The sequence below is a fragment of the Pezoporus occidentalis genome, unplaced genomic scaffold (genome assembly GCF_034315485.1).
Source record: "Pezoporus occidentalis ecotype Australia unplaced genomic scaffold, CSIRO_AGI_Poc_V1 ctg6, whole genome shotgun sequence".
NCBI lineage: Eukaryota > Metazoa > Chordata > Aves > Psittaciformes > Psittacidae > Pezoporus > Pezoporus occidentalis.
The window spans coordinates 1,035,161-1,052,571 of NW_026915943.1; the positions used below are offsets into that span (position 1 = coordinate 1,035,161).

General features: G+C 45.7%; 1 protein-coding gene across 5 annotated transcripts in view; it reads left to right on the plus strand.

Moving 5' to 3' along the window:
- UVRAG (UV radiation resistance associated) overlaps positions 1–17,411 on the plus strand; it is a 92,246-nt gene that overhangs the window by 54,788 nt on the left and 20,047 nt on the right. For all 5 annotated transcript variants that reach the window (XR_009968588.1, XM_062639144.1, XM_062639143.1 and 2 more), the window contains one exon: positions 5,993–6,071. Coding sequence is in view for 4 of the 5 variants with exons in the window: in XM_062639144.1 (XP_062495128.1) it covers positions 5,993–6,071 (79 nt within the window). In the remaining variant the exon portion in view is untranslated. The remainder of the gene's footprint in view (positions 1–5,992; positions 6,072–17,411) is intronic.

The window sequence follows — 17,411 nt, forward strand, 5'->3', positions numbered from 1 at the left end:
TAATTTGGGATATGGCAGAAGCCTGAAGAGAAGAAGAGATCTAAACCAGATGGTGGGATACCAAAGTAGAAGCAGGTGAAAGCAGTTAAAAATGAAGCAATTCCTTAAGCTTTAAAAATAGCTTGTATTAAAGACAGGCGGTTATAGACAATAAAAATGGGCCACCAGTCTATTGGACCATCTGGGATTTTTCTGCATCCAGAGGAGTCCATAAATCCCAGCACACAACAATAAATGTATTTGGACTCGAATTCAGAAGAGATACTTGAGGTCTGTAATAAATGGATGGAATATAAGGATTCTTTCAGCTTCTCCTAACAGTTCCCATCTGCCTGCGCTGAGAATCCTGTAGTGATTTACTGCATGTTCATCAAACACTGAAGTTCTCCTGTAAAACAGCTAAAGATTAGTTGAAGAGATAAAGTTAAATGAGATCTCAATGGCTGATAAGTCCTTGTCTAAGGTCAGCTGAAAAAGGTAAGAAAGGGGAGTTCTTAGTGGTAAGAGTACAATACTTAGCACAATTTATGTGTAAAGACAGGTTTTGGTTGGAGATGCTGTAGTAGCAACCATCCTGCCCATGCTGTCTTCTCAAAAGCAGTGCTTTAGTGTGTACATTCAGGTCACTAAGAGCTGGGTTACAAGCCTTTCTTTTATTAAGTAGTAAGTAATACTTTTTATAAGGGGGGAAATAAAACACCAAACCTGATTGAGTCAAGCTGGAGACACCTCTCCTTGAACTGTAAGTATGAAAAAAGCCTTGCAAGAGGCTTTTTCTGCTATCTCCTCCTGAGATTACTCAGACTTCCAGCAGTAGAGGAGCATAATCTCCTTTGTTACACCTTGAATCATAGAAAATAAGGCTGAAATCAACACTGGAAAGTAATTTAGACAATCTTCTGCATCAAGGAATAGTGAAGTTTATGTAGAGGGAGGTATCATGGCTAAGATAAGAGAGGTTTAAACTTGCCTTAGAGATGATACCCTTTGCCGTCTTTGTGCCTGTAGCTGTTATGATTATAGGATGACCTGCTTGTATCTGGATGAGCAGGTAGTTTCAGCATCATGGAGTGATGGTTGGTGGTCTCATGGGACACTTTGCAGCTTTTGAATTGGGTTGCTGCAGAGATGCTGTAGGATCTACTTCCAGCAGAAGTGTTGTCAGGCTCCCAGACAGGTACAGGTAGCAAAGGCATTCGTCAAGCCTCCTGTCTGCTCATCCTGTGCTGCCCCAGACCACAAATGTGCTTGGGCAGATTCGGGAATACATCTTGAACTGAGTGCCCAGAGAAGCTGTGGCTGCCCCATCCCTGGCAGTGTTCAAGGGCAGGTTGGACACAGGGGCTTGGAGCAAGCTGCTCTAGTGGAAGGTGTCCCTGCCCATGGCAGGGCATTGAAACTGGATGATTTTAAGGTCCTTTCCAACCCAAACCGTTCTGTGATTCTGTGGTTCAGCTGGGATGGAAATGATGGCAGTGAGCCACCAATAGTTTCATCTGGACTGGAAATGCATATATTGTATTTCTTTTATAGGAAGGTTTTTAAACCAGAGTTGACAGTTTAGTACCTTGTCTACAGTCTTTATAACCTCAAAATGTGATTTATTGTAGTAAGATCACTTTGCTGTTCAGTTTCTTGCAGGTATGTGTTATGTCTAAGATGTGTTCTACTTGACTGAATACCATGTTAGGAGTAAGTGTCATTAAAGACTGATTCCAAAGTAACAGTCCTGTTGATGGTGTCGTTGGGTGCTTGTAGCTCGATACCCATCAGTATGTTATTTCTCATGCAAATACTCAGACTGTCTTAGAACAGCATTTGTGAAGTGTTGCAAGATCCTTGAAGAGCTCCACATCTAATCCCATTGCTGATGGCAGGGTGCTGGTTCTGTAGACTCAACTTGAAACACAGGTAGGCTTTCAGCCCTGTTTTCCATTTCAAAGGCTGACTTGAGGTTACTTTTCCCCTTCTTAGTAACTGTGAACACAGCACTGCAACCTTTGCCTTGCTTTTTCCTTTTCACAGCTCCCTGGGGATGGTTTAATGAGGTTTAATACCCTAGAAACTTCCACACGGAGTCTATGGTGTAAAATAACACCAATGTTGACACTTCTCTTAGCTGGGATTTCTTTCCTTTCCACCCCTTTTTTGCCCTCTTCCTCTTAGTCTTGCACTAATCTGCACTCTGATACATGAGGACACGCTTTGATTTGTCGCTCTCCTTCAAGTTTCTTACTAGTAGGTGTATTTGGGTACATAGATCAGCAGTACTCCAAGCCTTGACCTGCTTGTACTTGTTTGCTTACTCGTTGCCTATCAGACAACCTCCTTATGTGTAAGTAGACTGAAAATCAGTTGACCTCTGTACATCAAAACCCCTTCTTTATTCTTAGTACTACTCATGGTTAGTGGCATCCAGTTGTGTAAACAACAGGATTTCAGTGCTAAGAATAGGATCTGGTTTGACTGTTGGGTGATTTAGTGACTTGAATCTGATTTAGCATTAGTATTGAGTATGGAAGAGGAGAGATTCTTGACTGGGTGTTTATAACGTGCTCCCTTCTGACTTCCATGCCGGTTTTTCTTGGATGTGGTTTAAGCTGAAGAGTTCACATGAGACTGAGATGAGCTCTCAGGCAGAAGCTCTTCCCTGTGAGGGTGCTGAGGTGCTGGCACAGGGTGCCCAGAGAAGCTGTGGCTGCCCCATCCGTGGCAGTGTTGAAGGCCAGGTTGGACACAGGGGCTTGGAGCAAGCTGCTCTATGGTAGGTGTCCCTGCCTGTGGCAGGGGGTTGGAACTGGACGAGCTTTAAGGTCTCTTCCAACCCAAACCAGTCTGGGATCTCTTCTGGTGACCATACAACAGACATCTGTATCTTGGAAAGTATCCTCTAAACTCATCACTCTTATTCCTTTGAACTTGAATCTCTTGGAGAAAGTGTTCTGCTTCGAAAGAGCTGAATGATTTTTGCTTCCCCCAAACATGGCAAGAATGGGAACAAGGGAGGTACATGTTGCACAGTGAACAAGCAGATGCCATTTTCCATTTTACTGGGTGCTTTATGATGATAAAAATACCAAAATAGTAGTTTTGAGATGTTTTTTTTTTTGAGCAAGCATAACTAAAACCCTACAGAGCAGCATGCCTGAGACATTCAGCTTACAGACATGCTTGTCTAAGGAGCAGACAAGAGTTTCACATAGGGAGCCAACAGTTAAAGTTGCATTCAATTATACTCAATGCAGCACTATATGTAATGTTGGGGTTTGTATCCCTGGATTTTATTGCTTGTGACCAGGCAAGCAAGATAACACACAAAGAAGGAGATACGGAAGCTGGTAATGTAGTTCTTGGAGTCACAAATGCTCATGCACAAAGACATCCACTGATGTTTCTCATGTAAATGGTTATGTTATGAAAGCTGACACAAGGGTGGATGTCGTTGAGAGGCTTTCAAGTGTCATTAGTGGGAGTTAGAGGGCAGGAATGGGAATATTAGCAAAGGTGGGGGGAGCAATGTGTTAAATACAAAGCTTAGTCTTTACCACTTAAAAGAAACTCTGTGTGAGATGGTGGCAAGAGCTGTAAACCAGGGTTTTATCCTCATTTTCGACACTGCCTAACAACAGAATACACGGTTCCCTTTACCAATGACTCAATGAAATCCTATCTTCTAGTGAACCGTGGCTTGTGTTCCTAATGGGGCTTTTATTGTCAAGCTTGAGTTCGTTTTATACTCTTAATTGTGGAGGTATCTTTAAATCTAAGCCCTGCTCTTTCTCCTTAGTGTAACTGTAGATATTGAAATGAATTCCTTTTGATTGGGGTTTTACACTTAGGATAATGCCTTGTGGCATTTTTGTAGTGTGTGTTCACTTGGAAAGCTTTTCTTCTCTTGCATGGGGAACTAGTTGGATTTATAGCTCTATTAAGCAAGGTGAGCTAGAGATAGACTATTCACAGGGATTTTTATATCCCTCAAACTCAGAGTGACCCAGTGAGCTTGAAAATAGCCTTAAACTCAAAGCTGATGTCTTAATATTTGATCTGCTGTGATCATGACCTGTTAACCTTTAGCTTTAATGATTCTATATAATTCTCCTTAAAAGTACTCTACTGTGGGGCTGATTGATGATAAAATACCCTTTGTGTAAGCAGCCCTTTAGGATGTGTGTTGTTTCTAGCAGATATTGATCTCCTCTATTTGTTATCTTCTGTTTAAGGGAGCCTTGGGTTCCTGATGTAATGTGGGTTGTGCACAGATAATGTGCTCAGGATCTTGATTAGGAGCTAGAGAGCATACGGTGCTTGTAAAGGCTAAAGCTCATTTCATGGGGTGGTTCCCATAAAGGTACATTTTAGGTTGTACCAAGATGACTGCATTGCCCACGGTGACCTCGCAGCCTCTGGTGGCAGGGAGCAGTCAAAAGCCCATCCTAAGAAATGCAGTGTATGGGTATTAAAGGTGTTTATGAGAACTGCTTCACTTAAAGATTCCTAAAATATACATATAATATCACATTCTTCAATGCAGACTCTCAGTTTCAGTAGTTTAGGGAATGAAGTTTTGGCGCTCTGGTACATGCAGCACTAAAGACAGGAATAAGCTGTGATGCTGCTTTTGCAAGTTCTGTGCTGCATCCAGGTGTTTGAAATTGGGCAAAATGCCTTAGTTATTAAATAGGAGAAGTAAACATTGGATCTACTGAAGTGAGACCAGAGGAGGCCATGGAGCTGCTGCGAGGGCTGGAGCAGCTCTGCTCTGGAGCCAGGCTGAGAGAGCTGGGCTGGGTGAGCCTGGAGAAGAGAAGGCTCCTGAAGGGGAGACCTGAGAGCAGCTCCAGTGCCTGAAGGGGCTGCAGGAAAGCTGGAGAGGGGCTTGGGACAAGGGCCTGTAGGGACGGGCCAAGGGCCTGTAGGGACAGGCCAAGGGGAATGGCTTTAACCTGCCCGAGGGGAGACTGAGCTGAGCTCTTAGGCAGAAGCTCTTCCCTGTGAGGGTGCTGAGGCGCTGGCACAGGGTGCCCAGAGAAGCTGTGGCTGCCCCATCCCTGGCAGTGTTGAAGGCCAGGTTGGACACAGGGGCTTGGAGCAAGCTGCTCCAGTGGAAGGGGTCCCTGCCTGTGGCAGGGGTTGGAGCTGGAGGAGGTTTAAGGTCCCTTCCAAACAAAACCAGGCTGGGATTCTGTGATGATATGTGCAAGGGCTGTAGTGACCTCTGATGCTGTAACTGACTCAAGCCTTTAGTGCATGGGTGAAACTTGTTGAAAGACAAAGCATCCCTTTACATTCTTTGAGCCTTGTTCCAGTGTGATAGTAAAATGAGCCTGCAATCGTCTTCTGTGTATGAAGAGATTTGTGCACATTCAGTCACAAAATAGGAATCAAAAGACAACTCCTTTCTTTAAAAGATTGTTCCTATTTGAAAATGAGCTAAGCAAATGGAAATAGTTGACTGCAAAGGAATAATGTGGGGTCTTGTGTTATGCTGTGATATAAGCAAGTTCTTTACTGTGAGGGTGGTGAGGCACTGGCACAGGGTGGCCAGAGAAGTTGTGAATGCTCCATCCCTGGCAGTGTTCAAGGCCAGAGCCTTGGGTGCCATGGTTTAGTGGGAGGTGTCCCTGCCCATGGCAGGGGGTTGGAACTGGATGATCTTAAGGTCCTTTCCAAGCCAAACCATTCTGTGCTTCACTTTGTGAGAGGAATGTTGCACCACTGGGAGAGTCATAAAGCGTCTCTTAACCTAGAATACTTTAGAAAACATAGTGCATTAGCTCAATTTTGACATCAGCTTTTAAAAGGCTGAGTGACTGGAGCTGCTGAGGATTCCCAAGTGCATTCCATGAAGGGGATTCCCAGGAGAAGTCAGGGAGGCAGGCTTTTTACATCTTCCCTTTCTGAGAACAGGAGTCTGTGGCGTTGACATATTTAAGCATCTGAATTATTGCACCTTAAATGCTTTTGTTTTCCTTGTTTTCTTTCCCATCAGGTTTCCTTTATATCCAAAAGGAGGGGAGAAGCTTCAGTTTGAATACGGAGTGTATCTTCTCAACAAAAACATAGCACAGGTGGGTACACTGAGCTTTCCTTGTTCTCTTACCTACTATGTGCTTAGCATTAGTTTGTCATGAATGTGCATCCATTGGCTTGTGATGCTCTTCTCTGTGGTGAACATCTGTGACTTAGTGGAGATGTTCTTCAAACCCTTGTCTTCAATTACCTTACACCTCTGTGATTGAGACTTTCTTCTGTGGTGCTTAGAGAAGGGCTTACCAGCTGATGATGAACCTTTTCCTTTGCAAACAGTAAGTGCTGAGTGCATAGGCACTGGTTTGAAAGTTGTCAATGTTCTCTGTTACTTGTATTCTGTCATGTTTGAGGATCCGTGTGTGTCACTCTCATTGCTGTGTCTTTAATTTGCTCTATTACCAATATAACTAGTATTCTACCCCTGTACTTAGGGTCAGACTTTCCAGCTTGTGTTTCTTAAGCCTTGCAAATGTGTGATTTTACAGTAAAAGAACATAAGAAGTCCTCTAATCCTTCTTCCTTCTTTGCTCTTCATGTGCTTTGGAAATCATCCTTTACTTTGGCAAATGCCTGAGAGTTTACGAACTTGTAATTGAGAGCTGGGCTGGGTCGGCCTGGAGAAGGGAAAGCTCCTGAAGGGGAGACCTTAGAGCAGCTCCAGTGCCTAAAGGGGCTGCAGGAAAGCTGGAGAGGGGCTTTGGCCAAGGGCCTGTAGGGCCAGGCCAAGGGGAATGGCTTGAACCTGCCTGAGGGGAGACTGAGCTGAGCTCTTAGGCAGAAGCTCTTCCCTGTGAGGGTGCTGAGGCGCTGGCGCAGGGTGCCCAGAGAAACTGAGCTTTCTGCATCTGAGCCTGTTCTCTATCCAGCTCACCCAAAAGTACTGAATGGAACTGGTGGAAAGCCTAAACCCAGCTGGAGCCCAGCTTCTTCAGCACTTCCATTTACAGCAGTGAGCCATTGTTCAGCTACACCCAAAGAGTACTTGCTAGCTCTGGATTCATTCATACTTCATCAATATCCCATTTCCCCAGCTTGCTTGCAAGCATGTTACACCACGAAGTGCCAAGAGATGTATTTATATTCCAACAGAAATACTGACATTTCAGCCTCTAACCTGTTTGTAAAGCTCGAAATAAGATTGCTCTGACAGTTTTATTCATGAAATATCGGTTTTGTGCTTAGTTTCTAGTTGGCTTTCCACTCCTCTTTTCCACCAGTCTTTTTTCCCCGACTATTCCCTACCCAGAACTGAAATCAAGCTTCTGGGTCTCTTTGTGGTGTTTGTTTTTGAAGCTTGGATTGCATTTGCCATTTTCCAGACTTCTGGTATCATGCCCATGCTTAGTGTATTTTGGAAGATAACCTCCAATGGCTCTGAAATGACTTAAAGGCTAAAATACTATAAGATGAAGTTAATCAAGTCCTGCTAATCTTGGAAATTCACTTAACCAGGCTGTTAATATAACTTAAACTGAGCCTCTTTGTTCCTGGTATTAATAATGGCAGACAGCTGTTCACACTTGAAGACTAGTGAGAAACAGGGATTAAATACTCTTTCCTTCAAAGGCTTTGATAGCTTTCTCTCTCCATTACTATCAAATCAATGCTTTCCTCAATCTCTGCTTAAGTAAATACATTAGTTCATTCTGCCACTTGAGTCGTGATCGTGCTCCCTTTGCTTTTCAGCCTTTCATGGTTTGGTTGCTATTCTGGAGCTTGCTGTACCATTGTGTGATGCAAGTGCTCTGTGCTTCTTTCTTGACTGAGATGATGAACTCTTAGAATCATAGATTTGGGTTGGAAGGGACCTCAACGCTCATCCAGTTCCAATCCCCTGCAACGGGCAGGGACCCCTTCCACTAGAGCAGCTTGCTCCAAGCCCCTGTGTCCAACTGCCAGGGATGGGGCAGCCACAGCTTCTCTGGGCACCCTGTGCCAGCGCCTCAGCACCCTCACAATAAAGAACTTCTTCCTTATAATCCGACTTGAACTTCCCCTGTTTCAGTTTGTCCTGTTCCTGCAGGACTCCGAGCAGTTGAACACGTGCTCACTCACCCATGGTGCTTTCCAAGTCCTTCCAGTTGGTTTCTGACTTCCCTGGCATGCCTTTAAACTCATAAAAAGTAAATTAAGACTTTTAAGTATGTCTTTGTATTAAAAGTTTCCAAATTTACATGGGGTCACTGGTGCTGGTAGGAGCTGGAGTGGTCCTTGGCCGGGCTTTGAAGTGGTTTGTACAACACCAGTGGTTCACATGTTAATGCTTGAGATTTTATGCTGTTGAATAGAAAAACATCATAAAAGTAAATCAGGATTTTAGGGGGGGTTCTATGATGTTATTTAATCAGAAAAGCGTTGCTGAAGTCCACATAAACTGTTGTAGTCACCTTTGTTTTGATATCTGTGGGTAAATAGTGCAGCTTTTTATAGTTCTGCCAAGGGGAAATTCCATTGTGAGAGCAGAACAGGTAAATAACATTGAGAAATACACCACAAACTTCTATACTTCAGGGTGACTTGAGCTAAAAACCTGAGACTGAACCCTTTGTGTGTTCCTTTGGAGACTGGAGCTTGATTGGAGTGGCTTTTAGAAGATCTTCGGGGTGCTTTGAGAGAAGCTTCTAGATCTGCTCCATCCCTGGCAGTGTTCATGGCCAGGTTGGACACAGGGGCTTGGAGCAAGCTGCTCTAGTGGAAGGGGTCCCTGCCCACGGCAGGGGTTGGAGCTGGATGAGCTTTAAGGTCCCTTCCAACACAAACCATTCTGTGATCCTGTGATTCTATATGCTTAGTTCATATGAATGTGTGAAACTAAATTTGGATGGAGAACGAGCAGCAGCCTCTTTCTTACTTCTAGACCATTACAACCTGTGAGGGAATACTTTTAAGGCCCCAAGGTGTTGGCCTTAATTCATAGCATGGGTCCTACAACTTACTTTGTTGAGAATCATGTGGATTAGTTGCTCAGTTCCCTCTGGGTGCTGTGGGAAGGTTGGAGGTGCATAGGAGGACCAGTGCTGGCCCTACTGGAGCATTGAGAAGAGCCTGGGTCTCCATCGCCTCCTTCAACTCATTCATCAAGTCTTGATGGTTGTGGGTGAGACACAAAGAGCCCAGAAAACCTTAAATACTTGAAAGGATTCATAACGTCTTCCCTGCTTTCCCGGATCCCTATATTTCTGTTTTCCTTTCTGATTACCTGGAATTCTGGCTGCAAGGATTAAAATGAGTGAGGAAGAAGTGAGACTGGCTTGTTATAAAGTAAAAGCTCTTCTAGGGATACACTGGTGCTGTTTTGTAAACCAGCAGGATAACAACAATGTAAACCACATCTCTCACTCGGGAGAATCCAGCTGGAATCAAAAGCAGCTCAGTGCTAGCTTGGTAGAGCGTTTCTGTAGAGAAACTTGCTTTGCTGTTACATTCCGAAGCCTGAACAATGTGTGTTAATTCCGAGAGTTCATAATCACTTCCATCTGTATGGGAGCACAAATTGCTTCAATCCCCATAGTTTCTACTTGTAAAAATGGAATCCCTCCCGACGTTCACAGAGCAGCTTTTCCACTTGGATAACGTTGGGTAAGACCTTAAATTTCCAGTTATGATTTCAGCCCTTTGACTCTAATGAACATACAAAACATGCTGGCTTTTATAAGGGGGTGTTAGTGACTTCTGTCTCATAACATCAACAACAAAAATCACAGTCATTCCAGACTGTTGTCAAAGGTGAAGCACAAAACAGTTGCTAAAAATGGGAGTGAATGACTCTGCTCTCCAAAGCATTAGGCACTGGGAGATGATTCAGTAGGTAGCTGGCCCCACAAACCCTGCGGCTGTGAGGCTATGGATGTGTGTGGAGTACCTGAGGAAGATGAGGCTTTAGTAGGAGAATGAGATGATCTCTTGGATTGGTTTTCACAGTAGGGGAGTTGAGATTCATGGTGAAAGTATCTTGTTACAGTGTGAATATCAGGGACTCGCTGAAGGTTGTGAGGGGTTTTTGTGGGTGAGAAGCAAGCACACAGCCTGGGCAAGCTGCACCTCTGAAACAGGTCTTATGGCTTTAAACATATGCATGTGGCACATAGGTCAGCTAGAGCATAGGCATAGAATCATGGAATGGTTTGTGTTGGAAGGGACCTTGAAGCTCCTCCAGCTCCAACCCCTGCCACGGGCAGGGATGTCTTCCACTGCAGCAGCTTGCTCCAAGCCCCTGTGTCCAACCTGGCCTTGAACACTGCCAGGGATGGGGCAGCCACAGCTTCTCTGGGCACCCTGTGCCAGCGCCTCAGCACCCTCACAGGGAAGAGCTTCTGCCTAAGAGCTCAGCTCAGTCTCCCCTCGGGCAGGTTAAAGCCATTCCCCTTGGCCTGTCCCTACAGGCCCTTGTCCCAAGCCCCTCTCCAGCTTTCCTGCAGCCCCTTCAGGCACTGGAGCTGCTCTCAGGTCTCCCCTTCAGGAGCCTTCTCTTCTCCAGGCTCACCCAGCCCAGCTCTCTCAGCCTGGCTCCAGAGCAGAGCTGCTCCAGCCCTCGCAGCAGCTCCATGGCCTCCTCTGGCCTCGCTCCAACAGCTCCACGTCCCTCTTGTGCTGCTGCCCCAGAGCTGGATCAGGGCTGCAGGGGAGGTCTCCCCTTCACACAGCAGAGGGGCAGGATCCCCTCCCTGAGCTGCTGCTCACGCTCTGGGGGTGCAGCCCAGCACACGGGGGGGTTCTCTCCCACCTTGGAGTGTTGGGGGGGATGAAGGTTCACTGGCTTTGAATTTCAGATCTCAGGCCTGTAGAAATGAGCAGCTTTGTTGCTGCATTATTGGTTGGTTTGTTTTCTCTTACCTTCACTCCCAGAGTCTTGATTGCTCCGGCCTGACTTAAACGTGTGTTCTTCTTTGCATATGAAGAGATGTGGTTTTAGTGGCAATCCTTCTTGAACGGTGTCCTTAGTGAGCACACAGGGTCTCGCTAGTATAAGATATTACATGATTTTTTTCCTGTATTAATCATTATTTGTAACCCATGCATATGTGATGTATAGCCATTGAAGAGAGCATGACCATCTTGTTCATGAACCTTCCAACTCCGCTGGGTATTGCAGATGCTCTCTCTGGCATGCTATTTGACAGGTACTATTCCTCATCCAGTTGCAGGAGTGCTTAGAGAGGATATGACTGTGTTACAGCTGTAGAGCTTGTTACTTCTGGTCCCAGTCAGAAGGGGCTTTATTGCAGCTATTTTCTTGCATGGGACAATGATCTTATTTGCAACTCTGACCATCAGATGATTTGATTTCCTAGAGCCAAGCTTAGGCAGTGAATGTGTCTTATCTTACCCCAGTTCATCACTGGTGTTTGCCAGGAGGGTACTGCAGTAGTGGCATTGAGAGTAGACCTTCCCAGGCATCACTGCAGGAGTTAAGGATGGTTTCCCCTGTTCATGCTGAATGTGTGCTTATAAATAACCTCACAAGGCAGAGCTTCTCTTGATTTGTTTTGTCAGACAGCTATTGAGTGATGTTAGGCTGATGTTCCCACTCTCATTGGTATGGTTTGCTCAGCCCTGGCCAAAGCATAGTTCTGCTTTCATCTGACAGTCATTAGCAACAGATGAACATTACTGTTTGACATGAAAAGCATCAATCCAGGCATCTTCTGTCAGCTCCCCCAGGGATGTTTGTTTTCACATCGCTGTGATACAGATCCAAGTAACTCACTTGTGTTTAGCCTTCCCTTTACATGTCGGCAGTCGCTGTGTCCACAGGGTGGCAGGCGACATTTATGTGCTCTCTGCAACCTGTTGGAGATGTTGATCAGCCAGTGCTGATCCCCTGGGAATGGTGCTTTGGGGTTCAGTTGCTTGTCTGATGCACGAGGTAAGTGACATTCACAGCAGCACAGGAGAAAAGCAGAGTGATAGGACAAGGGGTAACGGGTTCAAACTGAAACAGGGGAAGTTTAGATTGGATATAAGGAAGAAGTTCTTTCCTGTTAGGGTGGTGAGGCACTGGAATGGGTTGCCCAGGGAGGTTGTGAATGCTCCATCCCTGGCAGTGTTCAAGGCCACGTTGGACAGAGCCTTGGGTGCCATGGTTTAGTGTGAGGTGTCCCTGGCCATGGCAGGGCGTTGGAACTGGATGATCTTAAGGTCCTTTCCAACCCAAACTATTCTATGATTGTGTAATTCTGTCTTAAGGCCCTTTCCAGCCCTGCCTATTCTATGATTCTAAAGTACTTCTGGATGTGTTTGAATTGCAGTCATACTGATACCTTTAATAGAGTAAAAGCTGAATGCTCATGTACTAGCGCCGTATGTAAGGAACTGAACCGCAGTTCAGCTCCTCAACATGAAACGAGGCAAGATGTTCGGTGCCTGGCTCTGTAAGGTATCAGACATGCGAGAAAATCAACCTTATCCTCGGAACGATTAAACTTTTCCATGGGAAGCTGAACAGCAGAAACGTTAGGGCTCCACATTTGTTTTGGCAATAAACACCACGGAGCAGAAGTGTCTTTAAGCGTTCTGTGGGTATCGGTGGAGAGGCAGTGCTTATGACCCTCTGAGTGCAGGATCCTGTGACTTGCACACTACATCTTTTTATGAGGCCCCTAAACTCCCATCGTAAAACGTACAGTTCAGAAAGAATGCACTGTCTGAATCCGTGGCCAGTTTAACTGCATGGGGAAAAAAAGTGCTCTTGAAAGAGCGCAGGTTGAAGCCAGAGTCGAGTCCCCATCTTGTAAAGTGCCAAGCATTCATTTTAATGGTAAGGGGAAGGGACTGCACCTGAAAAACCACAAAGTACCTTCTCCAGCTGCGTAGAGCCAAAAGCTGTTAGGAGAGGTTTCATTCCTGCAAGTCTCCTAGGGTAGCAATGGGCTGATACTTGGCCAGGTCATTTAGACCTGGGGAATTTACATATGGTTTATTGCAAACTTGTTGGAAGCTTTTCCTTTTTTTTTTTCCTTTTCCTATCACCCATGCCAAGATAAAATAGGTTGAAATGAGACTGGATTAGCTGTAACAACAGTCACCCTTTCATTCAGATGAAAGCCTGCCTGTCCTTGCTGATAGGCAACCTGTGCTGATCACCAAGAGGCCAGGGTGAACTTGCTCTGTGGACAAGGAGGTTCTTGGCTTCTCCAAGCTGTACTATCACCTGCAGCTTGAGCTTGTGCCATGCTTATAGAGAGAATCAGGGAATGGTTTGGGTTGGAAAGGACCTTAAGCTCAACTGGTTCCAACCCCCCTGCCATGGGCAGGGACACCTCACACTAAACCATGGCACCCAAGGCTCTGTCCAACCTGGCCTTCAACACTGCCAGGGATGGAGCGTTCACAACTTCCCTGGGCAACCCATTCCAGTGCCTCAGCACCCTCACAGGAAAGAACTTCTTCCTTATATTCAGTCTAAACTTCCCCTGTTTCAGTCTGAACCCATCAACCCTTGTCCTATCACTGCAGTCCCTGATGAAGAGTCGCTCCCCAGCATCCTTGCAGCCCCCTTCACACACTGGAAGCTTCTCTGAGGTCTCCACGCAGCTTCTCTTCTCCAGGCTCAACAGCCCCAATGTTCTCAGCCTGGCTCCATACAGGAGGTGCTCCAACCCCTGCTCATCCTCGTGGCCTCCTCTGGAGCAGATACACAAGACCTGGCATCACCAGCTATGCCTAGAGCCCCTTCTCCGTAAGAATTTTGGGGTCCACCCCTTGCAGGCATGCTCTGTGCGTTAGATCACTTGTGTACTGCGTGGCTGTCATCATCTGTCTGCGTTAGCTCTTCAGCCTAAGCTATTTAAAGAACAACTGAGTATGTGTTTAAAATAGACCCCAAATCCAGTAATCAAAAGGAAAAATGGATTCCTGATACAGTAAAGCTGACATAAACACGTGTGATTTGCCAACTTCAACTGCTTTGTAGTATATATAAGCACTGCAATTTGAAATTGGAAGAGATAGGGAAGGGGGAATTCTGTTACCAAGCCGTGGCACACAGTGTTAGCGTAGGGATAAGATGCAGTGTGTAATTGTTCCTAATGAGTTGAGTGTGTGCTTTGGAGGCAAAGCTTGATTTTCAGATACAAAGTGTTAACACCTGTGGAATTCCTGGATCTCATTTGGGAGCCTGTCTCTTCCTGTAGGAGCCTTCTCGCTTCCTGCCATGTTGCCATCTCTTAATGGGGGGGGAATTGATGTGAAAATGCATATCTTTGGCTTTAATGCATAAAAATGATATATCTGTCATTAGCAAATGCCAAACTGTGGCTTTTGGGGTTTATTTTTGGTGGTTTTTTGCTATGCTTCTGTTGTTTTCACTTCTCCAGCCTTTGTTCTTCTGTGTTATAGTTTAATATGTGCATTTTGTGCTCCATGAAGCAGGGTTTCTATCACCCTGCTATGCGTCGGATTTGGCACATCAGGGCACAAACCCTGCTTTGAAGGCTTTGGGTATGACAGCTACTTAATCATCCATAAATGCCTTTCAGGGTTATTATATGCTGTGGTTGGAGTTCACAGCAAGTTGTTCTCCAGCAAAATGAATCGCAGTCTTCCATATGTGAAAAAACCTGGAGAGGGGCTTTGGACACGGGCCTGTAAGGACAAGGGGAATGCATCCTGGGCTGCATCAAAAGGAGCGTGACCAGCAGGGCGAAGGAGGTGATCCTGCCCCTCTGCTCTGCTCTCGTGAGACCTCACCTGGAGCACTGTGTGCAGTTCTGGTGTCCTCAACATAAAAAGGACATGGAACTGTTGGAACAAGTCCAGAGGAGGCCACGAGGATGCTCAGTGATTGGAGCAGCTCCTGTATGGAGCCAGGCTGAGAAAGTTGGGGCTGTTGAGCCTGGAGAAGAGAAGCTGCATGGAGACCTCAGAGCAGCTTCCAGTGTCTGAAGGGGGCTACAAGGATGCTGGGGAGGGACTCTTCATTAGGGACTGTGGTGATAAGACAAGGGGTAACGGGTTAAAACTGAAAGAGGGGAAGTTTAGATTGGATCTAAGGAAGAAGTTCTTTCCTGTGAGGGTGCTGAGGCACTGGAATGGGTTGCCCAGGGAAGCTGCGAATGCTCCATCCCTGGCAGTGTTGAAGGCCAGGTTGGACAGAGCCTTGGGTGCCATGGTTTAGTGTGAGGTGTCCCTGCCCATGGCAGGGGGGTTGGAACTGAATGATCTTAAGGTCTTTTCCAACCCAAACCATTCTATGATTCTATGAATGGCTTTAACCTGCCAGAGGGGAGGTTGAGATGGGATCTTAGGCAGAAGCTCTTCCCTGTGAGGGTGCTGAGGCTCTGGCACAGGGTGCCCAGAGGAGCTGTAACTGTCCCATCCCTGGTCTCTCACCAGAGAGGAGGGGACAGTCCCATCCCTCAGCCTTCTTTGGGACTTGTCTCCACCTACCTGTGCACTTCTGATTGTCCTTTTGCTGTATATAGGTGAAAATCACGCTTCAGGTGTTGTAAAATTAGGCTTGGGGTGCTAAACGCTTAAAGGAAACATCCTGTTAAAGGAGGTACAAAAGGTTACTTGATTCCTGCCTTTTGCACATCTGACCCTTGGTTCTGTGCCTGATGGAATGAGTTTCTTTAATACCAAAGCTCAGGATGGATGAGCTCATAGGAAGTATCTGTGCCCGTGATTATAATCCAACAAACATCACTCTGTGATACCGGGCTGCTGCAAGCCGTACTGCCCTGAACCTGGGAAGCTTGTGCTGTACAGTTTCATCTCATCAAGCCATAATGCAGCAAGACTGGAGCGGAACAGCAAACATGGTTTTAGTTATATGAGAGGGGAAGCCTTTCTCGGGCCAGTAAGTGTTCTATCTCCTAAATTGCCTTAAATGTCCTTTTTCTATGTGAGAGGCACCTTCATGGGCAAAGGGGCCAGTGTCGGGTGTTACAAGCCCACTAACCCCTGTATGGTTAGTCTCTGATGATGCTTTCCCATATCCTTACTGGGACACCAGCCTCAGTGAAGCTGATGTTTGAGACCTCTCCAGAGGGGATATTGTGTTTACTCTCAGGAAGGGTTTCACAAATACAAGCAAGAGAGTGCTGGAGGAAACGCAGCTTTTGGCTCATCTCAGTGTTCAGTTCTGACTGCGTCCTGCATGTACTCAAACACGTACTCCTATTTCCTTTATCGTCCTGTGGGCTATCTCCAATAAACACTAGTGCTGTGAAACCAGAACCCAGTATTAAACTGTGCCTATTATCACATTTCAGCTTTAATAATTAGAAGAAAACTACTTCATTAACCTTTGGCACAATATTACGAGTTGCTGAGCATGAGAATCCAGGCTGCTGCTGGCTTTGAGTAGTGCTCAGGCTTTGTGTGTTGCTGGATGTGAAGGGAAAAGAGCAGCTTAATAGAATTCAGAGGGAAATGGCAGGAGGTAGAAGGGAATGAGATCTGTTATCAGCTGAGAATGTAGTTCCCCTGGTCACTGCTGAAACATTCCCATGGTTAGATTTCATGCATGAATTCCCCCTGCCTTTCAGATGGAAGTGAGTTGGAATTCTCCAGGATGAGAGGGGAGGAAAGGGGTGGGAAGAACCAGTGATGAGAAGTTACTAGATGGATTTGATGCAGTGCGAACTGAATCAGAGCTCCATCCTGACCTAATGCATGCAGACACTTAGCCATGATGTAGATTGACATTTCCTAACAGTACTATTGACTGCCTTGGGCCAGTGACTTTGCAGCATCTCAACTGTTTGTTATCACTGTTAAAAATCAAAGTAAGAGGAAAAATATGTTACTTTTAATAGCCTCTACCTTGTAAATGGGAGGAAAATCAAGGTAGCTGAGAACTAAGCATGGTTCAAAACTTAACAGAGTGATTCTAAGCAGCCTTTGAAGGGACAGCAACAGAATGGAGTTCTCTCTTGTTGCTGCTTTGGTTTCTGTTTGTATGCCTTATTTGTTACTGCTGAATCAAAACTGTGATGGGAGTCCTTTAACATAGCTCTAATGAAGGCTTTAAGCATGTTGGGTCAGCTTGAGGGACTATAAAATGCCTGCTCTATGGATTAATGAAGGGCAGGTCTTCAAGGGTGTTGATGTCACTTGTTTTTCTTGCTAGTTTAGTACTCTTAGAAGCATTGCAAAGTAAACATCTGCTTTACAGGGTGGACCTCTGAACAGCATGGAAATCCACTTGGGAGCGGGAGGCAGGCGCTGGCATAGCGAGATTCAAGTCAGCATTTCCATATAAATAGCTGTGTATTTGAGCAGTTCCTCTAGTTTGGCTGCGGGCTGTCCCTGCTTGTGGCAGTTCTTTATTTGCTCCTTCTGAAAGGAAGAGTGAGGACTTGGAAGACGTGTTTCAATCACAGTGTAAGAAGTGTAAGACCTTAGTGTCCAGCCCTGGGGCAGCAGCACAAGAG